We start from the raw sequence: 27,311 nt of genomic DNA on the forward strand, positions 1-27,311 counted from the left end.
GGTTTAAGTACGGTACCGGTAGAATTAGAACATTAAAATTTGGATAAATCGTCCTCAATAGTTAATTTCCTCCCACAGTATATTTAAGCAGCAATTTTGCTGTATTCTGCTCTTTCTACAGTTGTTGCGGCGATGGGTTGCAGCTTATTTTTGTGGATGCGCCAATGTTTTGTATTCAACCGAAATACCAAGCCTGGAGTCTGTCAATCCAAACACTTCACACAGATAATTTCTTGTATAAAGAAACAACATTTGCCTTGAAGCCACGACGAGATTTGAAACGAGCGCAGTGGAACTGAGGTGCCGAAGAGAAGGGACAAATATCGTAAAAGCACGGGGCTGTTATTACTAATGTGATGTAAAAGAATGCGATGCGTGTTGCCTCCTCAGCACATCTGGTGTGTGCCACCCAAGCTAGGCAAGCACGCTTCACTGCAAGAGGGTTTCCTCCTGCCGACCATGCCATACACCAAATGTGCATGATCTGTCGAAAATTTGCCCGTTGCATTTTTTTTTTACTTTGGGGGTGGGTTCATCGCGAATGAAACCAGATGGTGCATGTCAACCATTCTGTAAATTGCCGTGGCAGGCATAGGAATGAAGTGCGCTAATCTGTGGAAGTAACAGCGGCAATAAACACAACTTTTAATTATTTGCCTGTTTTCATCTTCTACACAACATTCTAATACCACCGAAAATAATTCCAAGTAGTCTGCTACCTCCAATGCGCATTCGTATGCAGACTTCAACCTGCCTCATGCTCGAAAAGGCTCCCGGCAACAGTTGCTGCGAGTGTCAGATAATTTATTGCACGAACGTAACAACTAGAGTCTGCATTGTGGAGTCAGAATTCGAAGCAATCCAGTTAGCCCGAATGAAAAGAAATAAAGGGCCGGTAGGCACAGCAAAAACCACCCCTTTGAAATTGCAGTTCTCACCACCAAGACAAAAAGAAAGATTTCCGCTTTGTGGCTGCCCTAAAAGGGCAGCTTCGTAGAAATAAGGTGTGGGGCGTGAGGCCGGTTACTGTTTTCATTCTTCACTGTCATCGAATATGAGCTTCACCTTAACACACGACTTGAGAAGCACTAGACGAGCTTGGCCTGCGCCAAGTTTCCTGGACAGCGGCCCACTGCCAGCTGGTTCCACAGTAGTTGCACGTCACACACAAACAGCACCCCACACTTGTGAACGCTACCGACGCAGAGGAATGCAGCGCTGCTTTCGCAAACCAGCGTTGCAGGGAGAAAGCATAGCCCGCAGCATTCGGCTAAGCGATATCAGCATTCGCGTCGTCAATTCCGGGAAGGGCCCTCAAGGTTGGCTGAGGACGATAAGCGTCTCGGCAGGCCGTGGCGCCGGTGCGGCCTCGGCGCAGGTGTCCTCGGTGCGGGGCAGGCGACAGAACAGCACCAGCGCCTGGCCCGTGAGTGGCCGGCTCTCAGAGGGCGGCGCGGTGGCCGAAGCGCGGCGGGCGCGCAGCCGTGGGCAGCACGGGGACAGGATGCGCCGGAACTCACGACGGAAGTTGTCGTTGAGCCAGCCATAGAGCAGGGGGTTGGAGCATGCCGAGCTCATGCCGGCCATGTGGCAGCAGGCGAAGTAGACGCGGTAGAGACGCGAGTCCTCTGTCAGGCTGGGCGTCGAGTCGGCCACCAGGTTGAGGATGTGCAGCGGCAGCCAGCTGGCGGCGAAGATGGCCGCGATAGCCACCAACAGCACATTGGTACGGTGCATGCGGCGCTGGTCATGCTGCTGGCGCGGCGCGCTCTGATTCAGGGGCCCCGCCTTGGCCACAAGGCGCACGCGCAGCCGGCGGCAGATGCTCGCGTAGGCCACCGTCACCGTGGTGATGGGCATGAAGTACTGGAATACGATGGAGAATATGGAGTAGTAGAAGCGGCCTTTTTCGATGGGCCAGTGCTCGACGCAGTACTCTAGGTGCACGAACGTTCCCCGCTCGGGGTCCGGCAGGTCTATGGGGTCGAGAACGCGGAACACAAACATGGGCACAGATAAGAGCAGCGCCAGCAGCCAGATGAGAGGCATGCCAACCAGAGCCGAGAAACACCAGTGCTGTTTCGTCGGGTACACGATAACCAGGTAGCGGTCTATGGCAATGGCCGTGATGCTGAGCGTAGAGACGAAGACGCTGGTTGCCTGCAGGCCGGCCACCAGCTTGCACGTAATGCCTCCCAGGGGCCAGAACTTGAGCGCGATCTCCACGAGCGAGAAGGGCATGGTGAAGAGGCACAACAGCAGGTCAGCAGCGGCCAGGTTTACGATGAGCAAGTTGCGAGCCGTACGCATCTTGGGCCTGCTCGCCACGGCCAGGCAGACGAGCCCGTTCCCAATGGCGCCGGTGAGGATGAGCAGCGTGTAGGCCGCCAGCAACGCGGCAAGCGCGTCTCCATCGATGGCGCGCCGGTCCAGGAATGACAGCAGCCGGCTCTCCAGCTGATGCAGGTCCTGGCTCATGTTGGTGCTCTTGTTCTTCGACAGCAAGGCCTGCGGCGCCAAACAAAGTGCAAACGGCGGCAGTTGAAGCAACTGCAAGAGGTAAATGCGCGTAGCTATCATAAAGGAAAGCACATTACCCATTTGACACTCTATGGGCGTTTGGCGAAAATAAACATCATTTTGCTTACGACTTATGGAGCTCACACTAAAAGCGACCACTTGGCAAACCTTCATGAACACCCGCGATTGACAGGAAGCTCAGGCTAACACCTACAAGCCTCTTTTTATTCTTGCGAAGTACTGCAGCTCTCCGATGCCTTGCAGGAAAGCGAGGGACTCGGTTGTCGTTGGCTGGGCATATACTTTTTATCATGTATATAAGTTACCTCCTTTTCTTGGACGTCCAGGAATCGGCGGCTCACGAATCCTGCGTCGCAAACACTGCGCTACGCAACAGCCATCAACTGGCTACGCCCCACTTCAACAGCAGTTTGGCCGCGGCTGTGACGAGCTACGCACGGGCATTTTTTACAAGTCCCTGTGCACTATTCCCAGGATTGTGAAACTTGTTCCATACTTTTCATTGCTGTCCACGCTCAAATCACTGCTGCTACCAACCTCGCTAGTTTGTTTGCTTTGTTTTTTTCGCGGTGGTTTTTTTCTTGCGAAGTGTACGTTATCGACCGCCGTGGGTGATACAGAACTAGAAATTTGTTTGGCCTGCAACTGTGAGATTGAAACTGCTGACAACATTATTAAATATAAGCAATCCGCGTACCCATATCTCGTGGAAAATTTTTTTGCCTTCAGAGATGCGTCTGCGGAGACCAGTAGTGGGAACTAAAGGAACAGTTTTTTATTGTCCGACATTCAAAACAGCTCCTTCGAGTAGCAGCGCGGTTTGTGCAAGTGGTGTCTCCCAGAGCTTCAATGTAACGGCCACTTTCGCTGAACTGAGTCATAAGCTCTACTCGCTCTTGCCACTCAAAGAACAGGTCGACAGCATCGAACACTCATTGCAACCAATGTCTGACCATTCTGATGATATTACAACGGATAATCTCCGTAAACACGACATGGAGGAAGTGTCCGGTGTGTGTGCGCTATCCGCTCGGTGTTCGCGGTGATCTGTGCCCTGTGCTCCGGTCGTCCTTGTGTCTGCTTAGACTGCGGGCCACGTAACAATATTCTAAACCATAATGAGAACCAGGAGAAAGGATCAGGGAGATCAAGAAAACGCTTGAGCATGTAGAGAACGCCAATCCTGTCGAAGAAATATGCCAGCTGCATGCTGATATAAATGACCATGAGTTTCACGACAACAAAAAAAAAATAATGTAGAGATGCATGGCGCTCCGGCAACCGAGAAGAAAAATCTCCTACAGAAAGTTAATGAGGTTGCTAAACTTGTTGATTTAGCAGAGGTCCATCGTTCGATTTTCAGGCCTGTCATGGGCTGACATCTAAACCCTGTAAGGTGCCCCTGCTATTTTAGTGTGGTTTGTGAGGCAAACACTCAAAGATGAGTGGATGAAAAAAAGAGCTTTGCTCCGAGAGAAGGAGAGCACTCTGTACATGTGTGAAAACCTGGCACGCCGAGCAAAGCTTCTCAACAACTAAAGAACGGTTCAAAAGCAATAACTTGCACTTTGTTTGGTATCTTAATTGAAAAGTCATCCGCAAAAGGAAGGCGACTCCGCACAAGTAACCACCGACGCACGGGATCTGGCCAGGCTTGTCATTAACTGATAATTGCCTGTTCAGTCAAATACCACACCACCACTTCAGTGGTGGCTGCAAGCTCACGTTATCTGTTCTTCGGTGCTATAAGCAGCACGCTGCTCCCGCAGTGGCTGAGTTCTTCTGTATTCTCACTGTATTTCCATCTCACTGCATGGTCCTTAAACAACAAGCTAGCTGAGTTTCAAATTCTGTTGCAGTCTTCAGCTCATCCTTTGACTTAGTTATGATCTCAGAATCATGGCTAAATGCAGATGATTTCCAGTTGCCCGTATGTTCAACGTTTTCCACGAACCGTGATTATCGTCGTGGTGGAGGAGTCTATATTCTTGTCAATAACCGAATTGAGTGTGATATGTTGGAAGACCAATGTTATATGTTGGCAGATGTGGAAGTTGTTTCTGTAATGACCAATAATACTGTGTCTGCGAGCCGGCGCGACCCGCAGTCCATCGGGCCGCGCGCGCCGATAGATGGCGACTGGTGTCGAGAGTAGGGGCGCGCCAGCAGCCTGTGTGTGAGGGTAAAAGAATCTGGTCTATAGACAATCCAGCGGTGACATTTCTCTGTTCTTTGAATACATCCCGCCCTTTCTTACTTTTATATGCGAACAAGAAAATGAGTTAGCCATAAGCGGTGACTTTAGAATAGACCTGTTATTCAATGCAGCAAATTGTGTAAGTTTTAGCGTAATTCTGCGCAGCTTCTTTATGGAAATTACTGTGCAAGAGCTGACTAGTGTGATCTCTAGTTGAGAAGCTCTTGTCGATTTATTTATCACCAATATCAATACTTCATCGATATTCTCCAGAGGAACGGGTTGTGATTTGAGCGACCACATGGAAACCTATCTATTATATCAGAATGTGAAACCCAAATTTCGAAATCAGAATGAACCTCGAAACTAGGTTATAATAGCAGCTTCGCTTGACGCTTTTCGTGCAGAGATGTGCGCTGTACACTGGAACGGCGTATATAACAAAATCAACACGAACGAAGCATATCAAGTCTGTTTAGAAAAACTTAACTCCATATATAACGAGACTTTTCTCTTAAAAAGAAACGAAAGGGTAGGAACGTGCAAAAACCATGGATGTCACTAGAGTTACTCGCACGTATTAAACAGAAGAATAAACTGTGGAGTTGTTTTGTTACGTGAAAAAAAAAACATTTCAAGTCTGGAACAAATTCAAGAACTACAGAAGTAAGTTAAACAGTGATATACGTAATTCCAGGAGACATTATTACGAGAATTACTTTGCTACAGTCGATCGTTCTTACATACTCTGGAAAAAGCTGTCATCCCTTGATGTCTAGTTTTCTCGCTTAAAAGAGGCTTGCAGATCAATCCGAACTTACACCTAAATGGAGTCACACTACCGGTAAAACAAGAACATAAATTTTTAGGAATAACATTTGATAAAAACCTTACATTTCTGCCGCACATAAACAACTTGAAAGTAAAGGCCTCCCGTGCAATGAATAAATACCCTTAAAGTACTCTCAAGAAAGCGCTGGGGACCTGACAGAGCATGCCTTCTTCATATCTACCGTTCTCTAGTGCGCTCATGTCTAGATTACAGGAGTATAGTGTACGGCTCGGCAAGGCCTTCATATCTAAAAAGATTAGATCCAGTTCATACTCTAGGTGTCGGCTTTTCTTGTGGAGCATACAGAACGTCTCCGGTAATGAGCCTTCATGTTGAAGCAAATGATCCATCACTAGAAGATAGAAGAAAAGCACTTACATGTGCATACATTCTTAGAATTAGGTCGCGAACAAAACACGTGTGTTATACAATAGTCACAACATGCCCGTCTCCAATAATATTTACAAATAAGCCCCAAGCAACCAGGCCTTTGCTAATGCGGTTTGAGGAGATCTGCCGTGAACTTGACTTATCAGAAACATTACCAAATGTTGCAGAACGTTGCGACGCATTTGCCCCCTGGTATATTTTTCCGTCGGTCTGTGATATGTCTTACGCAGTTCAACAAAAGACAAACTCCACTAGAACACATCATACAAGAGTTCCTTGCACTAAAGGAAAAATATGATAGCTACACCGAGTTCTACACAGACGGATCGAAAACTACAGGTTATGTAGGAAGTGCAGTAGTGGAAGGGAACTGGGAAAAAATAGTAAGGCTTCCTCAGTGTGCATCAGTTTTTTACAGCCGAGTGTTATGCTGTGTTTCTTGCTACGGAGAAAATAATAAACAAGAACATCGAAAACAGTATTATATACACAGACTCCCTCAGTGTACTGAAAGCACTACAGTCCAGAAATGCAGTCATGCCATCACTAGGTAATGTCATACATAACATAACAAGGATCGTAACACAAGGGCATAACATAAAATTATGTTGGGTTCCAAGCCATGTTGGAATGGATGGTAACGAGACAGCGGACGCATGTGCTGCTCAAGCCCACATCAAGGAAATACAGAAAATAAGAATGCCACATAAGGATTGTATGAAGCTAGTCCAGAGCAGACTGAGGAACAAATGGCAGAGCACATGGAATAGTCAGATAAATAACAAGCTACACTTTAAAAAACCAATATTAGGAGAATGGGAATCATGTACACATCAGGAACGCTTTTTTGAAGTTATTTTATGTCGTTTACGTATTGGACTCACACACCTTACCCACAACTTTCTACTAACAACACAAGACAAACCTACCTTGTGAAAAATGCGGAGATGAACTGACAGTAACTCATATATTAATCTCATGCATAGAACTTGAAACACTAAGAAACAAGTTTTTTACCTCGTTTTACAACCAGCATATTGTTTTTCATCCGTCATTGATTTTAGGTGAAGAAGCTCTTATTGATGTCAAGCGTTTTTAACTTTTTTAAAAAAAGCCAATGTACTCTCGAAACTCTGAATAATGTTCAGTTTTTTACAACTTGCGAATTTTTTTAGAACCACACCTCAGCCACCCTCTCGTCGTGAGAAGACGGCTGAGGTTACTATTCCATCGGTTGGGGATCTCGAGATCCTTGCACAGCCAAGGATGGCTGCTGAGGTTGCCAACCCTTTTTAAAGCATTTACCATAAGTCTCTTCTAAAATTTTGTCTTATATTTTTACTAGGTTGCACGAATTAACCTTTTAGGCCCTTTACACCGCCGTTTATTTAGGCTCTTGCATGACGTCTATTTAAAAGAATTTTCTGTACCCTGAGCTTGGCGCATGATAGCCTTAGTCGCTTATGCGCCATTAAACTCAACTCAACTCAACCTCCTTGATGTCTAGTATGTGAACGCAGACGTCGATAAGGTTACTCACGATGGAAAAGATTATTCAGGTGAAAATTTAGCCAAAGCATTAAACACCCACTTCACGCAATATTGTGACAAGGGAGACGAAACTGGCAGTGACACAGGACGGAGCGCTCGCGACAGGCCAGCGGCTATTAAATCATCTCTCGTTCATCGTCCATTGCTGCGCCTACTTCTTCGGCTGGCCGCCCTTTAGCATCGGCGTCTTGTGTCGGCCATGGTCGTCGGCCGTGAGTTCTGGGCCTGTGTCGCCCGGCCGTGCCCCAGCCTTTCAGACACCTCACAGTGTGAAGAAAAGGCCCGTGTTGGTATTTTTTTGTCTCTCCCTTGACTGGTCATTCCCACTCGACCCTCCCGATTACACTCACAGTTATTTGGCAGAATTTCTAGCAGTAGTACTGGCGTTGCACAAGTTAGACAGCTCTTTGTCTTACACAGTTATTTGGCAGAATTTCTAGCAGTAGTACTGGCGTTGCACAAGTTAGACAGCTCTTTGTCTTATGACGTAATTTTGACGGATTCATTATCCCTGTGTTCATCTCTCACCGCGCCTACAGGATCTCAGGCACTGCGCTTACTCAAATGCTTGACTCCACACCACGTGTGTTCGTTACGGTTGATTTGGGTGCCTGGGCACAGAGGAATCCATTTGAATGATGTTGCTGATACCCTGGAGAAGGCATCTCTTAAGGCCTAGTCGTATCTCTTCTTCTGCCCAGCGCGTATATTACTGTGGCCATCTTTCGCAGGTATCTCCTCTTGGAAAGAATTTGCAGCATCACCACTGACCTCCTCTCCCGACTTCCGTCATGTCCTCTACCCGTGGTGCAGTAAAGGATGGCGATCGCGCAAGGTTGAGGTTACCTTCACGCGTCTACATTGTCGCGTACCTCAGTTTAACTTCTACCTTCATAGATCTGCACGTCTCCGCATTGTGCCCGCGCTGCGCTGAACACGAAACGATAGGTCACTTGTTTTTGACCTGCCGCCCTTTCTCCTCTTTACAGAGGCGCCTGCTAGAGCGCCCGTTACTACAGCTCGGTCTAAGTCTGTCAGCTGGGGTTGTTCTGTCTCTTGGTGCTTCCTCCCTTGGGCACAGTAACTGGAATGTGCTCTCCACCATTCAAATTTTGATTTCAGACACGAAACGGCTGCCGTCCTACGCTCTTTCTCATGTTCAAAATTTATCTGCAACCAAAGCTTCCTAAGCATGACAAGTTCAGCCTCGTTCCCTCTATCAGTTAATGATAGAGTGTTTGATTAGTTTATGTCAGTCAACAAATCTGAATTTATTTTATTTATGTACGTATTGTTCTTATTGTTAGTACAATTATTGTTCAGCTGTTTTTATTATATATATATATATATATATATAAATATATATATATATATATATATATATATATATATATATATATATATATCTGAGAGGTACTAGGATCGTACCCAGCACCTCCACCAAATGTAACGGGGGGTTTATCACGAGATACTGGGGCAACGGGAACGGCGACGGCAACAGTCCGGGATCAGATCGGCGAAGCACACACAAGCATAGCGCTGGCCAAAACTCGCGAACTGCCACCTCGTCTTCGTCTTTTCAGATCATCGGACGCATCTTCTTCTTTATCTTTACAATATATATATATATATATATATATATATATATATATATATATATATATATATTGTCACCGACAAACGCAGCAGGAAGCGGAAAGCACCGCCGAGCTCAGTTAAGACAAAAAAGACGCTCTGCCACGCGCTGGGAGTTAAGCTCGGCCACCAGGTGGCGCCGGTAGAGTGTCAGCAGTGTGGCATTGCCCACCTCCCTTCCAAGAGGCATCGACTCGATGCCGCATGGGGGGGGGGGAATGAAGGTAAAGCGGAAAGTTAAAGGCAGGTGGGTCTTCGTGGAAAGGGGCTAACGGGAGTATTACGGCTTTATTCGCGCCACGTGGACTACTTCGGACGTCGGTTGTCGAGAGGACCGGACAGTTCCTTGAGGGAGCACCTCGTAGGTCGCCGCGCTGAGGCGGCGTAACACCTGGTATGGGCCAAAGTAACGGCGACGAAGCTTCTCAGAGCGCCCTCGCAAACGGATCGGACTCCACACCCAGACTTGCTCACGATGTGTGTAAATCTCCTCCCTGCGGCGGAGGTTGTAATGCTCGTCGTCGCGTTTTTGTTGGCTTAGGTATTCGTTGTCGAGCAACATGGCGAGCGGCTTCGGCATCACAAACAAATTGCGGCCACGGCAGAAGAAGGAGCAGGATCCGGAAGCATGGCGTCCAGTATCGTCAAGGCTTCGCGACCGTGCATCAAATGGAACGGAGTGAAGCGTGTCGTTTCGTGTAGCGGAGTGTTGTACGCGAACGTGATGTAAGGCAGTATCCGGTCCCAGTTCCCATGGTCATCGTCGACATACATCGAAATCATATCGGAAATTCTCTTGTTAAGCCGCTCACTCAGTCCGTTCGTTTGCGGATGGTAGGCAGCAGTCTTCCGATGGTTGGTGCCACTGAGACGAAGTACCTGGCTCGTTAGTGCCGACGTAAACGCGGTTCCCCTCTCAGTTAATACGACTGTGGGGGCTCCGTGACGAAGCACAATGTTCTGAAGGAAGAAATATGGAACTTCGGCTGCGGTACCACGGGGAAGGGCCTTGGTCTCACAGTAGCGGCTAAGATACGAGGTCTGTTAGAAAAGTATCCAACTTTATTTTTTTTTTACGAACATCTAATGGATTTGAAACAAGCACGCTTGCGCCAGGCTACATTGAGCCTTCGTGCGCATGCACAAATTTTTTCTCGCCTGCCGATACCGTCAGTCACTGGCACGCAGCGTTTGAGTGAGGCAGTGCGCAGTGCTCTCGTCGGTTTTTTATTGCAAGGAAAATGGCGGAGCGAAAGGAGCAGCGCTACTGCATCAGATTTTGCCAGAAACTAGGCGACAGCCAAGTGGAAACCATTCGGAATATTCAGACGGCTTTCGGTGACAATGCTATGAGCAGGACACAGATTAAGCAGTGGTATAATTGGTTTAAAGACGGCCGCACATCGGTGCACAGAGAGCCAGGCTCCGGTCAGCCATCAACATGCCGAAATGACCAGGTCATTGCCGAAGTGAACGCTGTGGTGACGCGGGATCATCGTGTGACTATCCGAGAAATTGTGGAAGAGGTGGACATCACCAATTTTTCTGAACATTCCATTATCACCGAAAATTTGACCATGGAGAAAGATGCGGCGAAATTCGCGCCGAAGCTGCTCACGGTGGAGCAAAAGCAGCTTCGTGTTGAAGTCTCACAGGGTATGCTGGATTCCACAAACAGTGACCCCGACTTCATCAACACCATAATCGCTGGTGACGAGTCTTGGGTGTACAGGTACGACCCGGAAACCAAATCCCAGTCGTCACAATGGCAGCATTCCACGTCACCAAGACCAAAGGCCCGCCAAGTGCGCAGCAATGTCAGAATGATGCTGACGGCTTTCTTTGACTCCCTCTGTGTGGCACACCACGCGTACGCACCCCACAAAGTAAACATTGACTAAAAGAATACTACAGGGATGTCCTCCGTCGCCTGCGTGGTGCTGTGCGGCGCAAGAGGCCGAAGTTGAGGTCAACAGGAAATTCGCGCATCCATCACGACAATGCTCCTGCACATTCCTCGCACTAAATTCACACTTTTTTCGCGAAAAACCAGACTGCTGTAGTTCAACAGACTACTTACTTTCCTGATATGGCCTCCTGTGACTTCTGGCTGTTTCCCAAAATCAAGAGGCCATTGGAAGGAGCGCGATTTCAGACAAGAGAGGACATTATGGCTGCAACGACAGCTGAGCTAAACTCCATTCCGAAAAGGGCCTTTTCGGAATACTTCCAACAATGGCAGCACCACTGGAAGAACTATGTGGAGTCCCAAGGAGCCTACTTTGAAGATGATTAGGTTTCCAAAGTTCCAGTTATGCCGGTTTTTTTTTCTTCGGCAAAAGGTCGGATACTTTTCTAACAGACCTCGTAGTGGCAACAGCAATATACCGGTTACCCATGAAAGACGCCGGAAATGGGCCGAGTAAGTCCATGCCGACCTGTTGAAATGGGGGGCGCGGGGGATCGATAGGCTACAGGAGCCCGGCTGGTTTAGTCGGTGGCGTCTTCCGGCGCTGGCACTCACGACAGCTTCGTACGTAGCGGTGGACAACCGCAGGAAGCCTGGGCCACTAGTACTTGTGAAGTATGCGCGCCAACGTGCGGGAAAACCCGAGGTGGCCCGAAGGAAGGTCGTCGTGGCACGCAGGCAGAACTTGTCACGAAGCACTGTAGGTACTCCAAGCAGACAGACAGTGTCCGTTGGGCCGTAATTCTTTTTGTAGAGGACACCATCGCGCTAGCAAAACGATGACAGGGGCAGCAGTTCGGAGTCGGCCCTCTGTTGGCGGGCAAGAGTGGACGTGGGGACAGCACCGAGGAAAGCGGAATCGTCGTCGGACTCGTCCGCGGGGCAGGGAATAGGAGCGCGGGGCAGACAGTCAGCAGCGCTGTGTTTCTGTCCAGACTTGTGCACGGTGGTGACATCAAATTCTTGTAACCGAAGGCTCCATCGAGCAAGCCGCCCCGAGGGATCTTTCAGATTCGTCAGCCAACACATTGAATGATGATCGCTCACAACCCAAAATGGACGGTCATATAAGTACGGACGAAATTTCGTAACGGCCCACAGCACAGCCAGACATTCCTTTTCTGTGGCGGAACAGTTGACTTCGAAACGGGATAAAGTGCGGCTGGCGTAAGCAATCACGCGTTCTAAGCCATCTTGCCACTGCACAAGGACCGCACCGAGACCAACGTTACTGGCATCAGTGTGTAGTTCCGTGTCGGTCTCCTCGTCGAAGTGGCCAAATACAGGCGTACATTGGAGACGGGACTTGAATTCAGTGAAGGCTCTTTCTTGGTCCTGGCCCCAGAAGGGTTCAGCGTCCTTCTTCAGGCGGGTCAGAGGCTCAGCTAGCTTGGATAAATTATGAACAAACCGGCTATAGTAGGCGCAGAGGCCCAAGAAGCGACGTAGGCTCCGTTTGTCTGTGGGCTTGGGGAAGGCAGCTACGGCGGCCGTCTTTTCGGGGTCTGGACAAACGACTCGAGCGCTGACAATGTCACCAAGAAACTTCACCTCATGAAACGCAAAGTGATATTTTTCTGGTTTGATAGAGAGACCAGCGGAACATATTGCCTCGAAAACAGCACGCAAACGTTTCAGGTGCTCATCGAACGTGTCGGAGAAGATCAAGACATCGTCAAGATATACGAGGCACGACTGCCACTTCAGGCCAGAGAGCACAGTGTCCATCAGTCGTTGGAATGTGGCAGGGGCCGAGCACAAGCCAAAAGGAAGCACCTTAAACTCGTATAAACTGTCAGGGGAAATAAAGGCGGTCTTCTCTCGGTCGCGTTCGTCCACCTCTATTTGCCAATACCCACTGCGGAGGTCAAGGGACGAAAAGTAGGTGGCATGGCGCAGGCGGTCTAGGGAGTCATCAGTGCGTTGCAGAGGGTACACATCCTTTTTCGTGACGTTATTTAGGCGCCTGTAATCCACTCAGAACATGAGGGTGCCATCTTTCTTCGTGACGAGGACAACAGGCGATGCAGGGGCTCGTGGACGGTTGTATGACTTCGTCCTGGAGCATTTGTGTAACTTGGCGGCGGATGGCGTCACGTTCTTTTGAAGATACACGATAAGGGCGCTGACATAGTGGTCTTTGGTCGTCAGCAATGATAATTCGGTGGTTAGTAAGCGTTGTCTGTCGCACCTTGAAAGTTGATGCAAAACAGTAGCGGACGGAATACAGATTTTTTTACGCAGCGTTTCTGACTGGCCAAGAGGTGCGGGTTTACGTATGTCGGAATGGTTGTAGCCGTCGCCTCGTCGAGGTCTGACGTAGTGGACAAAGAGCACTGCCTGGTACACTCGCCAAGCTCGTCAAAATAAGCGACGACCTCTGTCTTCTTGAAATGTTTCGGTTGACGGGTAAAGTTGGCTACTAAGATGTCAATGCGACCGTTGGCAAGCTCTACTAGGCCTCAAGCTACAAAAACTTGCCGAGAGAGTAGCAGCGACATGTTTGCTTCAGCGATGCCCAGAGTGCCTGTGCTGTCATTACACTCGACTGTGACGAACTTGCTGGCGCGCGTAGGGATCGTTATGTAGTCGTCACATAGGCGCAAAATTACACTGCTGGGCTCGGTGTTGGTGTTTACGACTCGCTGGGCGGAAAAAGATACCATGAGCTCCCGAAGGTCGATGATCGCACCATACTCTTAAAGGAAATCAATGCCAAGAATCAGATCTTCGGAACAGTCACGTAATACGGCAAAGGAGCCAGTGAAAATAAGATCATGGATCTGGATGCGGCAGGTGCAGAGGCCGATCGGAGTCACTACATGGCCACCGGCGGTGCGGATCACGGGTCCCCACTAAGGAGTCAGAACCTTACGAAGAGTCGTGGCGAGCTGACTACTCATCACAGAAAAATCAGCGCCAGTATCGACGAGTGCGGTCAGTTCGTGACTGTCAGCGGTTACTAAAATTTCAGCACAAACTAATCGTTCGTAGCACGTCGGTGAGGTCGTCGGAGCGGGTGGTCGCCGCCCGGGTCGTCGCGTCAAATCGTCAGGTGGAGGCTGTTGACTCTGTGCAGTGGTGGCGGCCCTACCTCCAGAGGACGCCGTTTTCAGTTTTCCCGGCGAGGGGACGCGCGTCTAAACTGACCAGAGGTTGAGGGCCGACTGGGCGAAGCAAAGCGCCTCGGGGATGGCGATCGCGACTGGCGCTGCTGCGAGGTCGGGGGCAGCGTGGGATCGGCGAGGTACTCCTTTATGTTCTGTGGTTTTTCCCCATAGCGCGGTCGAGCCGCGTCTGGTGGGAACACTTGCTCAGCGGCGGTGGCGGAAGTAACAGCGGCACAGAGTAACTGCAAATCCTTCACTTTGCAGTTCTTGGCCAGGCTTGCAGCGATACACCTGATGAACTAAAGTGGCAAGAGCGACGACGATCGGCCCCGCAAGATAACGACACAAGCGGCACCAGCCAGGAGCATATAAAAGGACAAGGCTCACCTGTGCCCCCCACACTTGCTCAGCGGCGGTGGCGGAAGCAACAGCGGCACAGAGTAACTGCAAATCCTTCACTTTGCAGTTCTTGGCCAGGCTTGCAGCGATACACCTGATGAACTAAAGTGGCAAGAGCGACGACGATCGGCCCCGCAAGATAACGACACAAGCAGCACCAGCCAGGAGCATATAAAAGGACAAGGCTCACCTGTGCCCCCCACACTTGCTCAGCGGCGGTGGCGGAAGCAACAGCGGCACAGAGTAACTGCAAATCCTTCACTTTGCAGTTCTTGGCCAGGCTTGCAGCGATACACCTGATGAACTAAAGTGGCAAGAGCGACGACGATCGGCCCCGCAAGATAACGACACAAGCAGCACCAGCCAGGAGCATATAAAAGGACAAGGCTCACCTGTGCCCCCCACACTTGCTCAGCGGCGGTGGCGGAAGCAACAGCGGCACAGAGTAACTGCAAATCCTTCACTTTGCAGTTCTTGGCCAGGCTTGCAGCGATACACCTGATGAACTAAAGTGGCAAGAGCGACGACGATCGGCCCCGCAAGATAACGACACAAGCAGCACCAGCCAGGAGCATATAAAAGGACAAGGCTCACCTGTGCCCCCCACACTTGCTCAGCGGCGGTGGCGGAAGCAACAGCGGCACAGAGTAACTGCAAATCCTTCACTTTGCAGGTTGGTGTGCTTTCACTTATTGAAGTCATAAGAAACCTTCTGCCAAACGCCGCCGCCGCTTGAGTCTGTGCTGTTGCTGTAGTTGTTTTCTACTGTGCCGCATGCTTTTCCATCGCGAGTGCTATGGGTGATCCTGTTTGTGATATATGCCTGGTTTGTAATCAGTCACTTCCAGCAGAGGGCTCGTCCCTTACCTGCTCAGAATGCCGATACGGTTACCACTTAGGCGCTTGTTCTAATACGACGAAAGCTGCCTACAAAGCAATGACAGATATCGATAAAAAAAGTTGGAAGTGTCAAACATGTGTAGTTTCAGCTGCTCGAGGCTCAAAAATTGTAACAAAGGTACAGAAGGAGCAGTCTCTGACAGAAATGATGCTAATGGAAATCAACAAAAAGCTCTGTGAACTACCGGAAATCAAACAGAAGTTAGATATCCTTTTCCAGGTAAAAGAGACAGTGGAAAGTATGGAAAAGTCTGTTCAGCATCTTTCAGATCAGTATGATGAAGTGCTGGCCAAAATGCAGCTTCAGTCCACTGAGATTGTCACTTTATCGAAAAGGGTTGAAAAGATTGAGGCACAGATTCAGTCAGAGAACACTAACACCGAAGTCTGCGAACTACGACAGCAAATAAACAGTCTGGAACAGTACAGCAGGCGGAATAACTTGGAAGTACATGGACTTGCGCAAACCAAAAATGAAAACTTGTTCCAAAAAATCAATGCTATAGCCCAGGACCTAGAGCTTCCTCAGTTGACTGAGCACGACGTTGAAGGCCTTCATAGACTGCCCGCTAAACGTGGCAAAACCCCGGCAGTTCTGGTTCGCTTTTCCTCACGTGTAATGAAGGACCAATGGATGGCAAAGAAGCAAAGTATGCGGGAAGCTGAATCCACAGTGTACTTTCTTGACAATTTAACAGCGCAGAACAAAAAGCTCATGTGGATGATGAGGACAAGGGCCACAGAAAAGCAGTACGAATATGCTTGGCACAGTAATGGAAAGCTTTTTGTGCGCAAGTGCCAGGGTGAAACGGCAACACGGATCGCGTGTGTTGCTGACCTGGAAAATATCATCTGAGCAGGCACCGCCTCTACTTCACCTTACTGATCAGTTTTTTTCATTATTTTTCTTTGATGGCATCACAAACAAAGCCTCTTTACTACAATGCTTTATCTTTTAACTCTGCGGTGCGCAGTTGTCTTGTTCACGAAAATGACAGGATGTCAGTCTTTCATGTGAATATTAGAAGTCTAAAAAATAAGCACTTTGAAATGCAATCAGCTTTGGATTCCCTGAATCACAGATTTGATATACTAGCGTACACCGAAACATGGTTCACAAATCAAAATGATGTTATCTTCTTTCGTGGCTACAAGTTTGAAGGCGTGTTCAGAGAAAACCGTAGAGGAGGTGGCGTCGCATTGTATGTTAAAGAAAACCTTGACTATGAAGCTTTATCAGATTTTTCTCTTGTCGATACCCACTACGAATCGGTTGCTATAAAATGTCATGGAACACTGATCGCTTGCATTTATCGGCCCCCATCTAGTGAAAGTGCCGAATTTATCAAGTTTGTGCGTGATCTTCTTGAATATGCTTGTATCGTAAATATCCCTGTTGTTTTGGTTGGAGACTTTAACATTGATCTTTTGACAAACAGCTCCCCGCGACGTCTTTTTTGTGAAACCATTGATGCATTTCTCTGCACCAATGTTATTCAGTCACCAACAAGAATAACCTTAGAGAGGGACTCATTATTAGATTTATGTGTTACAAATCATGAGTTATCAAGAGTGCTATCAGGTGTGCTTACATTTGATTTGAGCGACCATCTGCCTATATTCTGTTTTTTTCCTCGGGCGATAAAAAAAGGAAGCAAGTACCAACTCCCCAGATAGTATATCGCAGTTTCAATCAAGAAAACTTAGCTAGGTTTAGATCCATGATGGAAAGCACTGCCTGGAGCGAAGTTTACAATGAGTTAAATCCTAGTATAGCGTACAATATCTTTCTTCAGTTAGTAAAAAGCAAATATGATACCGCATTTCCTTTGACAGTGGGAAAAACTCACAAAAAGTCTCGAAAGCCGTGGGTTACGAGAGAGTTATATCGACGAATTCAAACCCGTGACAGGCTTTTTGACAAATTCATCCAATCAAAAGATCCAGTCATACTTAAGGAATACAAAAAAACTTAGAAATAAGTTAGGCTCTGATATTAAAAAAGCTAAGAAACAGTATTATCAGAATAAATTTTCAGCAGTCTCCAATTGCCCTAAGAAAATATGGGATTGTTTGAGCGACCTCATGGGAAGGGCGACAACCCATATTCCCAGCACATTAACATTCAATGGTGTTGAATACAGTGGCGCTGCTTTGGCAGACAAGTTTAATGCTCATTTCCTATCCTCTGGCGAATCATCTCAGAAGCAGGATAGAAATCATGAAATTGCTCAGTATATTGCCTCTCCAATTGGTAGTTCCATATTCTTGAATCCTTGCAGCGAACATGAAGTATTCACATTTCTTAGAAGCCTAGACAAATCCACTGCGGCAGGCGCAGATGAAATTAAGGCCGAGCCTATTATTGCTGTTGCCGATCTAATTAGCTTGCCCTTGCAGCATATATGTAACAACGCGTTAGTTCAAGGTACTTTTCCAGATGGTATGAAAATTGCCAGAGTGGTTGTTTTACACAAAGGTGGCCCTTATGACAATATAAACAACTACAGACCTATATCTGTACTCCCTTTGTTTTCTAAACTGCTGGAATATTTGATCAAAATCAGACTGTGTAAGTTCTTTGACGACAGACAAATTTTTGTTAACGAACAGTTCGGATTTCGTGAGAAGAAGTCAACAGAAATGGCATTGCTTAGTATAAAGGAAAAAATATTTTCTAATATGGATGACAAACAATTTACAGTTGGACTTTTTTTAGATTTCAGGAAGGCATTTGATTCAGTTAAACATGATATTTTATTTTATAGGCTACCTTTTTACGGCATTCGAGGAGTTGCCTTAAATTTGATCCGTACTTATCTTTCCGGTCGCGTTCAGTATACATGTTTGAATGGTCATCAATCACAACCTGGTCAATTAATATACGGTGTCCCACAAGGGTCTATTTTGGGTCCAGTATTTTTCATTCTTTATATCAACGATATAATAGCCATCCCTCGAACTCCCACAATAATTTTATATGCAGATGATACCAGTGTATTTTTTTCTGGCATGCATCTTAGTAATATTCAGGCTGAGGCAAATGCATGGTTACAAGAATTGTCTTTATGGTTGAATATAAATAAACTAGAGTTAAATGTTAATAAAACAAAGCTTATTGTATTTAAGGCACGTAACAAGCCTGATAACAGTGAAATTAATCTTACATTCAAAAATAGCGTAATTGAGCGTGTTTCTTCCTACAAATTTTTAGGCATAATCTTTGAAGAACACTTGAGTTGGACCCTGCATATTAATAAGATTCATGCCAGCATATCAAGGTCATTATGTGTATTATATAAACTTCGAGACCTTGTTCCGAAATGGCTGAAGTGGCAGTTATATTATACCCTAATTCAATCACATCTTCATTATTGTTTACTTGTTTGGGGATCTACAACGAAAACTAACCTCACGAGGCTGATAACATTACAGAAAAAAGCAATACGATATGTCGAAAACCTTGCATACAATGATCATACAGGTTTGTACTTCTCTAAGCATTCTATTCTAAAAGTCAATGAATTATTTGAGTTGAAACTGCTTTCTTATGTGTTTAACGATTTCAAACATCATCCCACTAAATATGTTCAATTAAACTCTAGTAGTGACGCGCCTTATAAATTAAGGCACGTCAGTTACAGAGTACCATTCGTAAGGACTAACTATGGAACCGAAATGCTTTCATATTTAATTCCCAGTCTTCTAAATAAACATATACAGGCCATAGAAATTATTCAGAAATCTGTTTCCCAAAAGTCATTCAATAGAAATGCTAAAGCTTACCTCCTTTCTCGCCCGAATGATTAAAATTCTTGATGTCCCTGTTTTTCCGTCAACTCTTTGAATTCTCGTGTTTTTCTAGTTGTGATGTGTCTTGTAAATATTTACTTTAATTATGTCTTTGCAAAAGTATGCACCTTCCTCCTACTTTTACCTTGTATAATTATGTGTTGTTTTTTGTAATGAGAGTGCATGAAGCTCTTGCTTCTTTTGCCGCTTGTCGTGAGCATTGTGTCGGGTGCTTGGGCCCCGTCAGGCAGAGTGCATCTGCCTTTTGCCCCTGCATCCGAGACCTTGTTGTCTAAATAAAGATCTATCTATCTATCTATCTATCTATCTATCTATCTATCTATCTATCTATCTATCTATCTATCTATCTATCTATCTATCTATCTATCTATCTATCTATCTATCTATCTATCTATCTATCTATCTATCTATCTATCTATCTATCTATCTATCTATCTATCTATCTATCTATCTATCTATCTATCTATCTATCTATCTATCTATCTATCTATCTATCTATCTATCTATCTATCTATCTATCTATCTATCTATCTATCTATCTATCTATCTATCTATCTATCTATCTATCTATCTATCTATCTATCTATCTATCTATCTATCTATCTATCTATCTATCTATCTATCTATCTATCTATCTATCTATCTATCTATCTATCTATCTATCTATCTATCTATCTATCTATCTATCTATCTATCTATCTATCTATCTATCTATCTATCTATCTATCTATCTATCTATCTATCTATCTATCTATCTATCTATCTATCTATCTATCTATCTATCTATCTATCTATCTATCTATCTATCTATCTATCTATCTATCTATCTATCTATCTATCTATCTATCTATCTATCTATCTATCTATCTATCTATCTATCTATCTATCTATCTATCTATCTATCTATCTATCTATCTATCTATCTATCTATCTATCTATCTATCTATCTATCTATCTATCTATCTATCTATCTATCTATCTATCTATCTATCTATCTATCTATCTATCTATCTATCTATCTATCTATCTATCTATCTATCTATCTATCTATCTATCTATCTATCTATCTATCTATCTATCTATCTATCTATCTATCTATCTATCTATCTATCTATCTATCTATCTATCTATCTATCTATCTATCTATCTATCTATCTATCTATCTATCTATCTATCTATCTATCTATCTATCTATCTATCTATCTATCTATCTATCTATCTATCTATCTATCTATCTATCTATCTATCTATCTATCTATCTATCTATCTATCTATCTATCTATCTATCTATCTATCTATCTATCTATCTATCTATCTATCTATCTATCTATCTATCTATCTATCTATCTATCTATCTATCTATCTATCTATCTATCTATCTATCTATCTATCTATCTATCTATCTATCTATCTATCTATCTATCTATCTATCTATCTATCTATCTATCTATCTATCTATCTATCTATCTATCTATCTATCTATCTATCTATCTATCTATCTATCTATCTATCTATCTATCTATCTATCTATCTATCTATCTATCTATCTATCTATCTATCTATCTATCTATCTATCTATCTATCTATCTATCTATCTATCTATCTATCTATCTATCTATCTATCTATCTATCTATCTATCTATCTATCTATCTATCTATCTATCTATCTATCTATCTATCTATCTATCTATCTATCTATCTATCTATCTATCTATCTATCTATCTATCTATCTATCTATCTATCTATCTATCTATCTATCTATCTATCTATCTATCTATCTATCTATCTATCTATCTATCTATCTATCTATCTATCTATCTATCTATCTATCTATCTATCTATCTATCTATCTATCTATCTATCTATCTATCTATCTATCTATCTATCTATCTATCTATCTATCTATCTATCTATCTATCTATCTATCTATCTATCTATCTATCTATCTATCTATCTATCTATCTATCTATCTATCTATCTATCTATCTATCTATCTATCTATCTATCTATCTATCTATCTATCTATCTATCTATCTATCTATCTATCTATCTATCTATCTATCTATCTATCTATCTATCTATCTATCTATCTATCTATCTATCTATCTATCTATCTATCTATCTATCTATCTATCTATCTATCTATCTATCTATCTATCTATCTATCTATCTATCTATCTATCTATCTATCTATCTATCTATCTATCTATCTATCTATCTATCTATCTATCTATCTATCTATCTATCTATCTATCTATCTATCTATCTATCTATCTATCTATCTATCTATCTATCTATCTATCTATCTATCTATCTATCTATCTATCTATCTATCTATCTATCTATCTATCTATCTATCTATCTATCTATCTATCTATCTATCTATCTATCTATCTATCTATCTATCTATCTATCTATCTATCTATCTATCTATCTATCTATCTATCTATCTATCTATCTATCTATCTATCTATCTATCTATCTATCTATCTATCTATCTATCTATCTATCTATCTATCTATCTATCTATCTATCTATCTATCTATCTATCTATCTATCTATCTATCTATCTATCTATCTATCTATCTATCTATCTATCTATCTATCTATCTATCTATCTATCTATCTATCTATCTATCTATCTATCTATCTATCTATCTATCTATCTATCTATCTATCTATCTATCTATCTATCTATCTATCTATCTATCTATCTATCTATCTATCTATCTATCTATCTATCTATCTATCTATCTATCTATCTATCTATCTATCTATCTATCTATCTATCTATCTATCTAACCCTCTCAAACCCATACGCCGGTACGGGCAATGCCGCAGAATATGGCCAGGCTCTCCGCAGTGGTAGCAGATCGGGTGATCATTGGACGTGCGCCACACGTGCGCTTTGCTGATAGGAGGGCGCAGGTCCTGCTGCTGCTCGACGGGGCGCAGGTAACAGTGGGGGGGTGGCGGTCCAGCAACGGGGCCAAACGCTTGCCGCACGGGGGCAGGTCGACGCAGGGCATCGCTGTAAGACAGGACGTGCGGCTCCGGTAGTGGTGCTGATGGTCGCTGCACCGCTCGCTGGATTTCGTCACGGAGGACGTCCATTGTGGAAGCTATGTATGCCGACGGAGCATCCAAGTGGAGATGTCGCAGTTGTTCGCGGACAATGCTCAGTACAAGCTCTCGCAGCGCCTCGTCTCCGGGGCCTGGCAAGGACACGTAGTGAGCGGCCGCTACATTTGCCTGACGGCCGTATTGGGCACTTCATTCCTGCAATGAACGTTCCATGCTCATGGCTTCCTTGGCGAAGGCAGCGACGGTTCGCGGAGGGTCGCGCATGAGGCCAGCAAAGAGCTGCTCCTTCACCCCACGCATAAGGTGCCGTACCTTTGTAGCTTCTGGCATGGCAGGGTCGGCCCGATTGGAGAGGCGTGTCATGTCCTCTATAAACATGGCCACACTCTCTTTGGACTGCTGTGACCTGGAGCGAAGGGCAATTTCAGCATTTTCCTTTCGTTCGCTCGAGCTGAACGTGGCGAGCAACTCGCGGCGAACAGCTGCCCTGTTGGAGAAGGACGCCTCGTCGTTCTCGAACCACGTTTTCGCCGACTCGTGCCGTGCGAAATACACATTCATCAGCTTCCGCTTGTCGATCCACTGGTTGAATGCGTCTACACGGTCAAAACTGGCCAACAAATCTTCTAAATCCTCGAAACGGTCGCCGTGGAAGGATGGTGGCGACCGAGGTGCGAGAAGGACGAACGGCGGGGCACTGCTGGAGCATTGACCTGTCTGGCTTTCAGGGGTGGACGTCATAGTCGCACAGGCCTTGTCAGTGACTCAAACTCGGGTTGCAGGCCTCGCAGGCTACGGCTCGCTTTGTGGACGGGTGTGGCGTCCGCGCGTTGGGGAGAAGCGTCACGGCTGTCGTCGGAGTCAGCGTACATGGGACGGCACCCAGCTCGGCTCCACCAAATGTCACCGACAAACGCAGCAGGAAGCGGGAAGCGCAGCCGTTCTCTAGCGCGAGGCTCGCCGAACCGCCGAGCTTAGTTAAGACAAAGAAGACGCTCGGCTACGCGCTGGGAGTTAAGGTTCGGCCACCAGGCGGCACCGGCAGAGTGTCAGCAGTGCGTAAGGTTCCGCCCCCAGGTGGCGCCGGAGAGTGTCAGCAGTAACAATGGTCATGTAAATAAATCTGCAGTAGAAGTTAGCCAAAAGCGATTGGAGGAGTGGTGGCTGAAAAGCAGAGATGTGGCATAAGGTTAGAAATGTAGGAAACCGTGCGTAAAGAAGATGGCGAATCTTAAGGAGAATTGACAACACAGTTGAACAAAAATAAAGAAAGAAAAGCTGAGCATGGTGGCACTTGCCACCGCCCCGTTTCAAAGGGCGGTGATCTGACGTCAGAGTGATCTGACGAAGGCCAGACCCTGGTCGAAGCGTTAAAATAAAGTTAGTTGTTTTTGTACCTTGTGTCAACCGAATTACGTTTATATATATATATATATATATATATATATGTATATAGCGAAGTATACGCTTCGTTAAAGGAAACATATTTATTCAACTCGACGTTTCGATCGGAAGACCGATCTTCTTCAGGAGTGATTTTACACTGTGAATGCTTCCCTTTATATATATATATATATATATATATATATATATATATATATGTTTTTGTACCTTGTGTCAACCGAATTATGTTTATGTATATATATATATATATATATATATATATATATATATATATATATATATATATACAGCAGATCAGTGAAGGGTAATGAGGTGCTCGTTACGCACGGAAACCAAGGAACACAGGGGATTTTATATATAGTTGTTTATTTTGTGTTGTGTCCCCTTATTGCTTTTGTGTGTGTGCGCCCCCGCACCCTCCTCCTAACGACCACTCGCATCCTCCTCCTAACGACCACTTGCCCTTCGTCGCACGCTGTCGCCAGATGCCCCCCCACGGTGCGCCCCCGCACCCTCCTCCTGTTCTGGGAAGCCACTCCCTCCCGTGGACGCTTCTCCGCTCCCTCCTTTCTTCGGGCGGCCAGTTCGGCTCCTGCCTCGGTCGACGCTGGTCGCACCCTCATCGGCTTTAAATAAACGAAGTCTTAAAGTACCGTGTGCGTCTTTCGCTGCGTTCAACACAGCGACCGGACACGACAGTGGCGACGAGAAAGTGGATTCGACCCGCGCTACGCAACGCTATTGACAAGCCATGGCTACGCGAGGGTTTCCCAATCAGATACCAGAGTTCAACGGCTCATCGTGGTCATCGTGGGTTGGACGCCTTCAGTTCTACTTTGAAGCTAACAACATCACAGACCCAGCCTTGAAGAGGGCCAACCTGCTGACGCTGTGCGGGGAGCAGACCTACGATACTGTCTGCGCCCTTATTCAGCCAAGCACACCAGCGGCAGTGTCTTACGACGACATCGTAAAAGCGCTGCAAAAGCACTACGACCCAAGGCCATCCGAGGTCTACAGCCGGGCTCGCTTCCAACGACGAGATCAACTGGGAGGAGAAACTGTGAGCGCCTACGTAGCCGCGCTCAAGAAGCTCGCTGCCGACTGCAATTTTGGAACGCTGTCGACAACAGCTACCGGGCAGGAGGGAGACGCAGCTTCTTCTGCTAACACCACCATGCTTCCCTTGGACGTGATGTTACGCGACAGATTTGTGTGCGGACTGAGTGACGAGTCACTGCAGCAGCGCCTGTTCGCTGAGAAGGACCTCACATTCAGCAAAGCTTACGACATCGCCGTTCGAGCGGAGAGCGCCGGTCACCAGCAGAGAGGGATTCGCCGGAACACCGAGCCGGTACACCAGACAAGCAACCAGGTGCGCAAGCCTTCTGTTGTTGTAAAATCGGTCAAAAAGGCACAACGCTGCTGGCGGTGTGACGACCAACACAACCCCCAGGGATGTCGATTCCAGTCAGCCACGTGTAATTTTTGCCACAAGCGAGGGCATATCGAAAGAGCATGCATTACGAAACGGAGACTTGCCAAGATAAAGTCACCTTCCCAGCCTAATCACAGCGTCAACGCCTCAGAGAATACGCCGCTATCTGATCTCCATGGAACATCAGCAACACCATCTGTGTTGTACGACCTGAACACCATGAATCTCGGCACGCGACCGAAGATTTTTACAGAAGTAAGCGTACATCACCAGCTGATTAAGTTCGAGGTGGACTCCGGCGCAGCCTGTACTCTGATCAGTGAGGACACGTTCCGAACTTCATGGCCATCTGACGCACCCGCCCTGCAACAAGACGACACGCACCTGCGAACGTGGTCAGGACAGAATCTGCCACTATTGGGCTCTGCCAACGTGCAGGTTAACTACAACGGCCAGACCCATACGCTACCTCTGCTTGTTGTGAAGGGCACAGGATCAAGCCTTCTAGGGAGAAACTGGTTTTCTCCACTAGGCGTGATGATATGCGGCATACACCAGACGCCGAGCCAGAACATGGTTGAGCAACTGCAAGAGAAATACGAAAGAGTATTCTCAGAAGAGATTCCAGGAAACGAAGGGCCCCCGGTCACACTGGAGTTGTTGGACAACGCGCAACCCAAATTTCTGAAGGCCAGGCCGGTGCCGTTTGCTCTCCGAGATTCAGTTGAAAAAGAGTTGGACAAACTGGAGCAGCAAGGTGTCATCGAGCCGACGCAGCATTCAGAATGGGCCACACCACTTGTCGTAGTTCGCAAGAAGAACGGAACCATACGCCTCTGCGGAGACTACCGGAGCACCGTCAATCTTGCGACTAAAGCGTCCTCTTACCCGCTACCGACACCTGAAGAAGTATTCAGTGTACTACGTGGCGCAAGAGTCTTCAGCACATTGGACCTCACCCAGGCGTATCAGCAGCTGAAGGTGAGCGAGTCAACTGCTGAATTATTGGCAATTAACACACTGAAAGGCTTGTACAAAGTCAAGCGACTGCCTTTTGGCGTAGCTGCAGCCCCGGCCATATTTCAAAAATTCATGGAGACAGTGCTTCAGGGCATCCCAGGAGTTTGTGTCTACCTTGACGATGTCATCATCAGTGGCACTTCCACTGAAGAGCATGCAGTGCGCCTAGAGCTCGTTCTCGAAAGGCTATCAAACGCAAATTTGCGCATAAGCAAAGTGAAATGCTGTTTTGCGGTGCCAGAGGTGCAATTTCTGGGACACCGAATTGATGCGGAAGGCATTCACCCTACCGAGGACAAAGTGCGAGCGATCACAGAAGCACGAGCTCCAACAAACAAGCAGGAGCTACAGGCTTTTCTCGGACTCTTGACGTTCTACGACCGGTTCTTGGAACAAAGAGCTACCGTGGCCAACGACTTATACCAACTCCTTCGGAAAGATGTGACATGGACATGGTCGCCACGCCATCAGCAGTCATTCGATGCCCTGAAAGACCTGATTCGAAGATGTACAGTCCTCCGCCACTACGACGAAAGGAAGCCTCTGCTTTTGGCTTGCGACGCATCACCGTACGGAGTCGGCGCGGTTCTATCGCAAACTGACGAGCAAGGAAGGGAAGCTCCCATCGCCTTCGCCTCACGTACGTTGTCGCAAGCAGAACGCAACTACGCGCAACTTGACAAAGAAGGGCTAGCCATCGTCTACGCGGCGACACATTTTCACCAGTACATTGCCGGCCGGAAGGTGACCTTTATAACCGATCACCGACCGCTATTGGGCATTCTGGGACCACAAAGGCCTATGCCACCAACTTTGTCTCCGCGAATGACACGTTGGTGCATCAAACTCTCAGCGTACGACTACGCTCTGGTCTACCGCAATGGGAGTAAACATCAAAACGCCGATGCGCTAAGCCGTCTGCCACTAGACGCAACTGTTGACGAATCATTTCCACCAGGAGACGTTCTGATGTTCGAAGCACTGCCAGAACCTCCGCTTACAGCAGGCACAGTTGCAGCATCTACGC

At 46.3% G+C, this 27,311-nt stretch overlaps 1 protein-coding gene across 1 annotated transcript; it reads right to left on the reverse strand.

Annotated features, from left to right (window-relative positions):
• Positions 1–933: 933 nt before the first annotated feature.
• LOC149349304 (neuropeptide F receptor-like) lies at positions 934–23,163 on the reverse strand. The gene is made up of 2 exons (XM_089575429.1): positions 22,807–23,163; positions 934–2,508 (listed from the first exon to the last, which is right to left on the reverse strand). Exons 1-2 carry the CDS (start codon positions 23,161–23,163, stop codon positions 1,315–1,317), a joined length of 1,551 nt encoding a protein of 516 aa, XP_089431555.1. The 3' UTR covers positions 934–1,314.
• Between the last annotated feature and the right edge of the window lie 4,148 nt (positions 23,164–27,311).

This window comes from Amblyomma mixtum, chromosome 3, assembly GCF_055824585.1.
Source record: "Amblyomma mixtum isolate Tamu chromosome 3, ASM5582458v1, whole genome shotgun sequence".
Taxonomy (NCBI): Eukaryota; Metazoa; Arthropoda; class Arachnida; order Ixodida; family Ixodidae; genus Amblyomma; species Amblyomma mixtum.

Coding starts and splice junctions, on each gene's coding strand:
- LOC149349304 (XM_089575429.1), bottom strand. CDS start 23,163: ATGACGTCCACCCCTGAAAGCCAGACAGGTCAATGCTCCAGCAGTGCC. Junction 2,509..22,806: donor CACAGCAGTCCAAAGAGAGT/GTGGCCATGTTT, acceptor TTGGCGCCGCAG/GCCTTGCTGTCGAAGAACAA.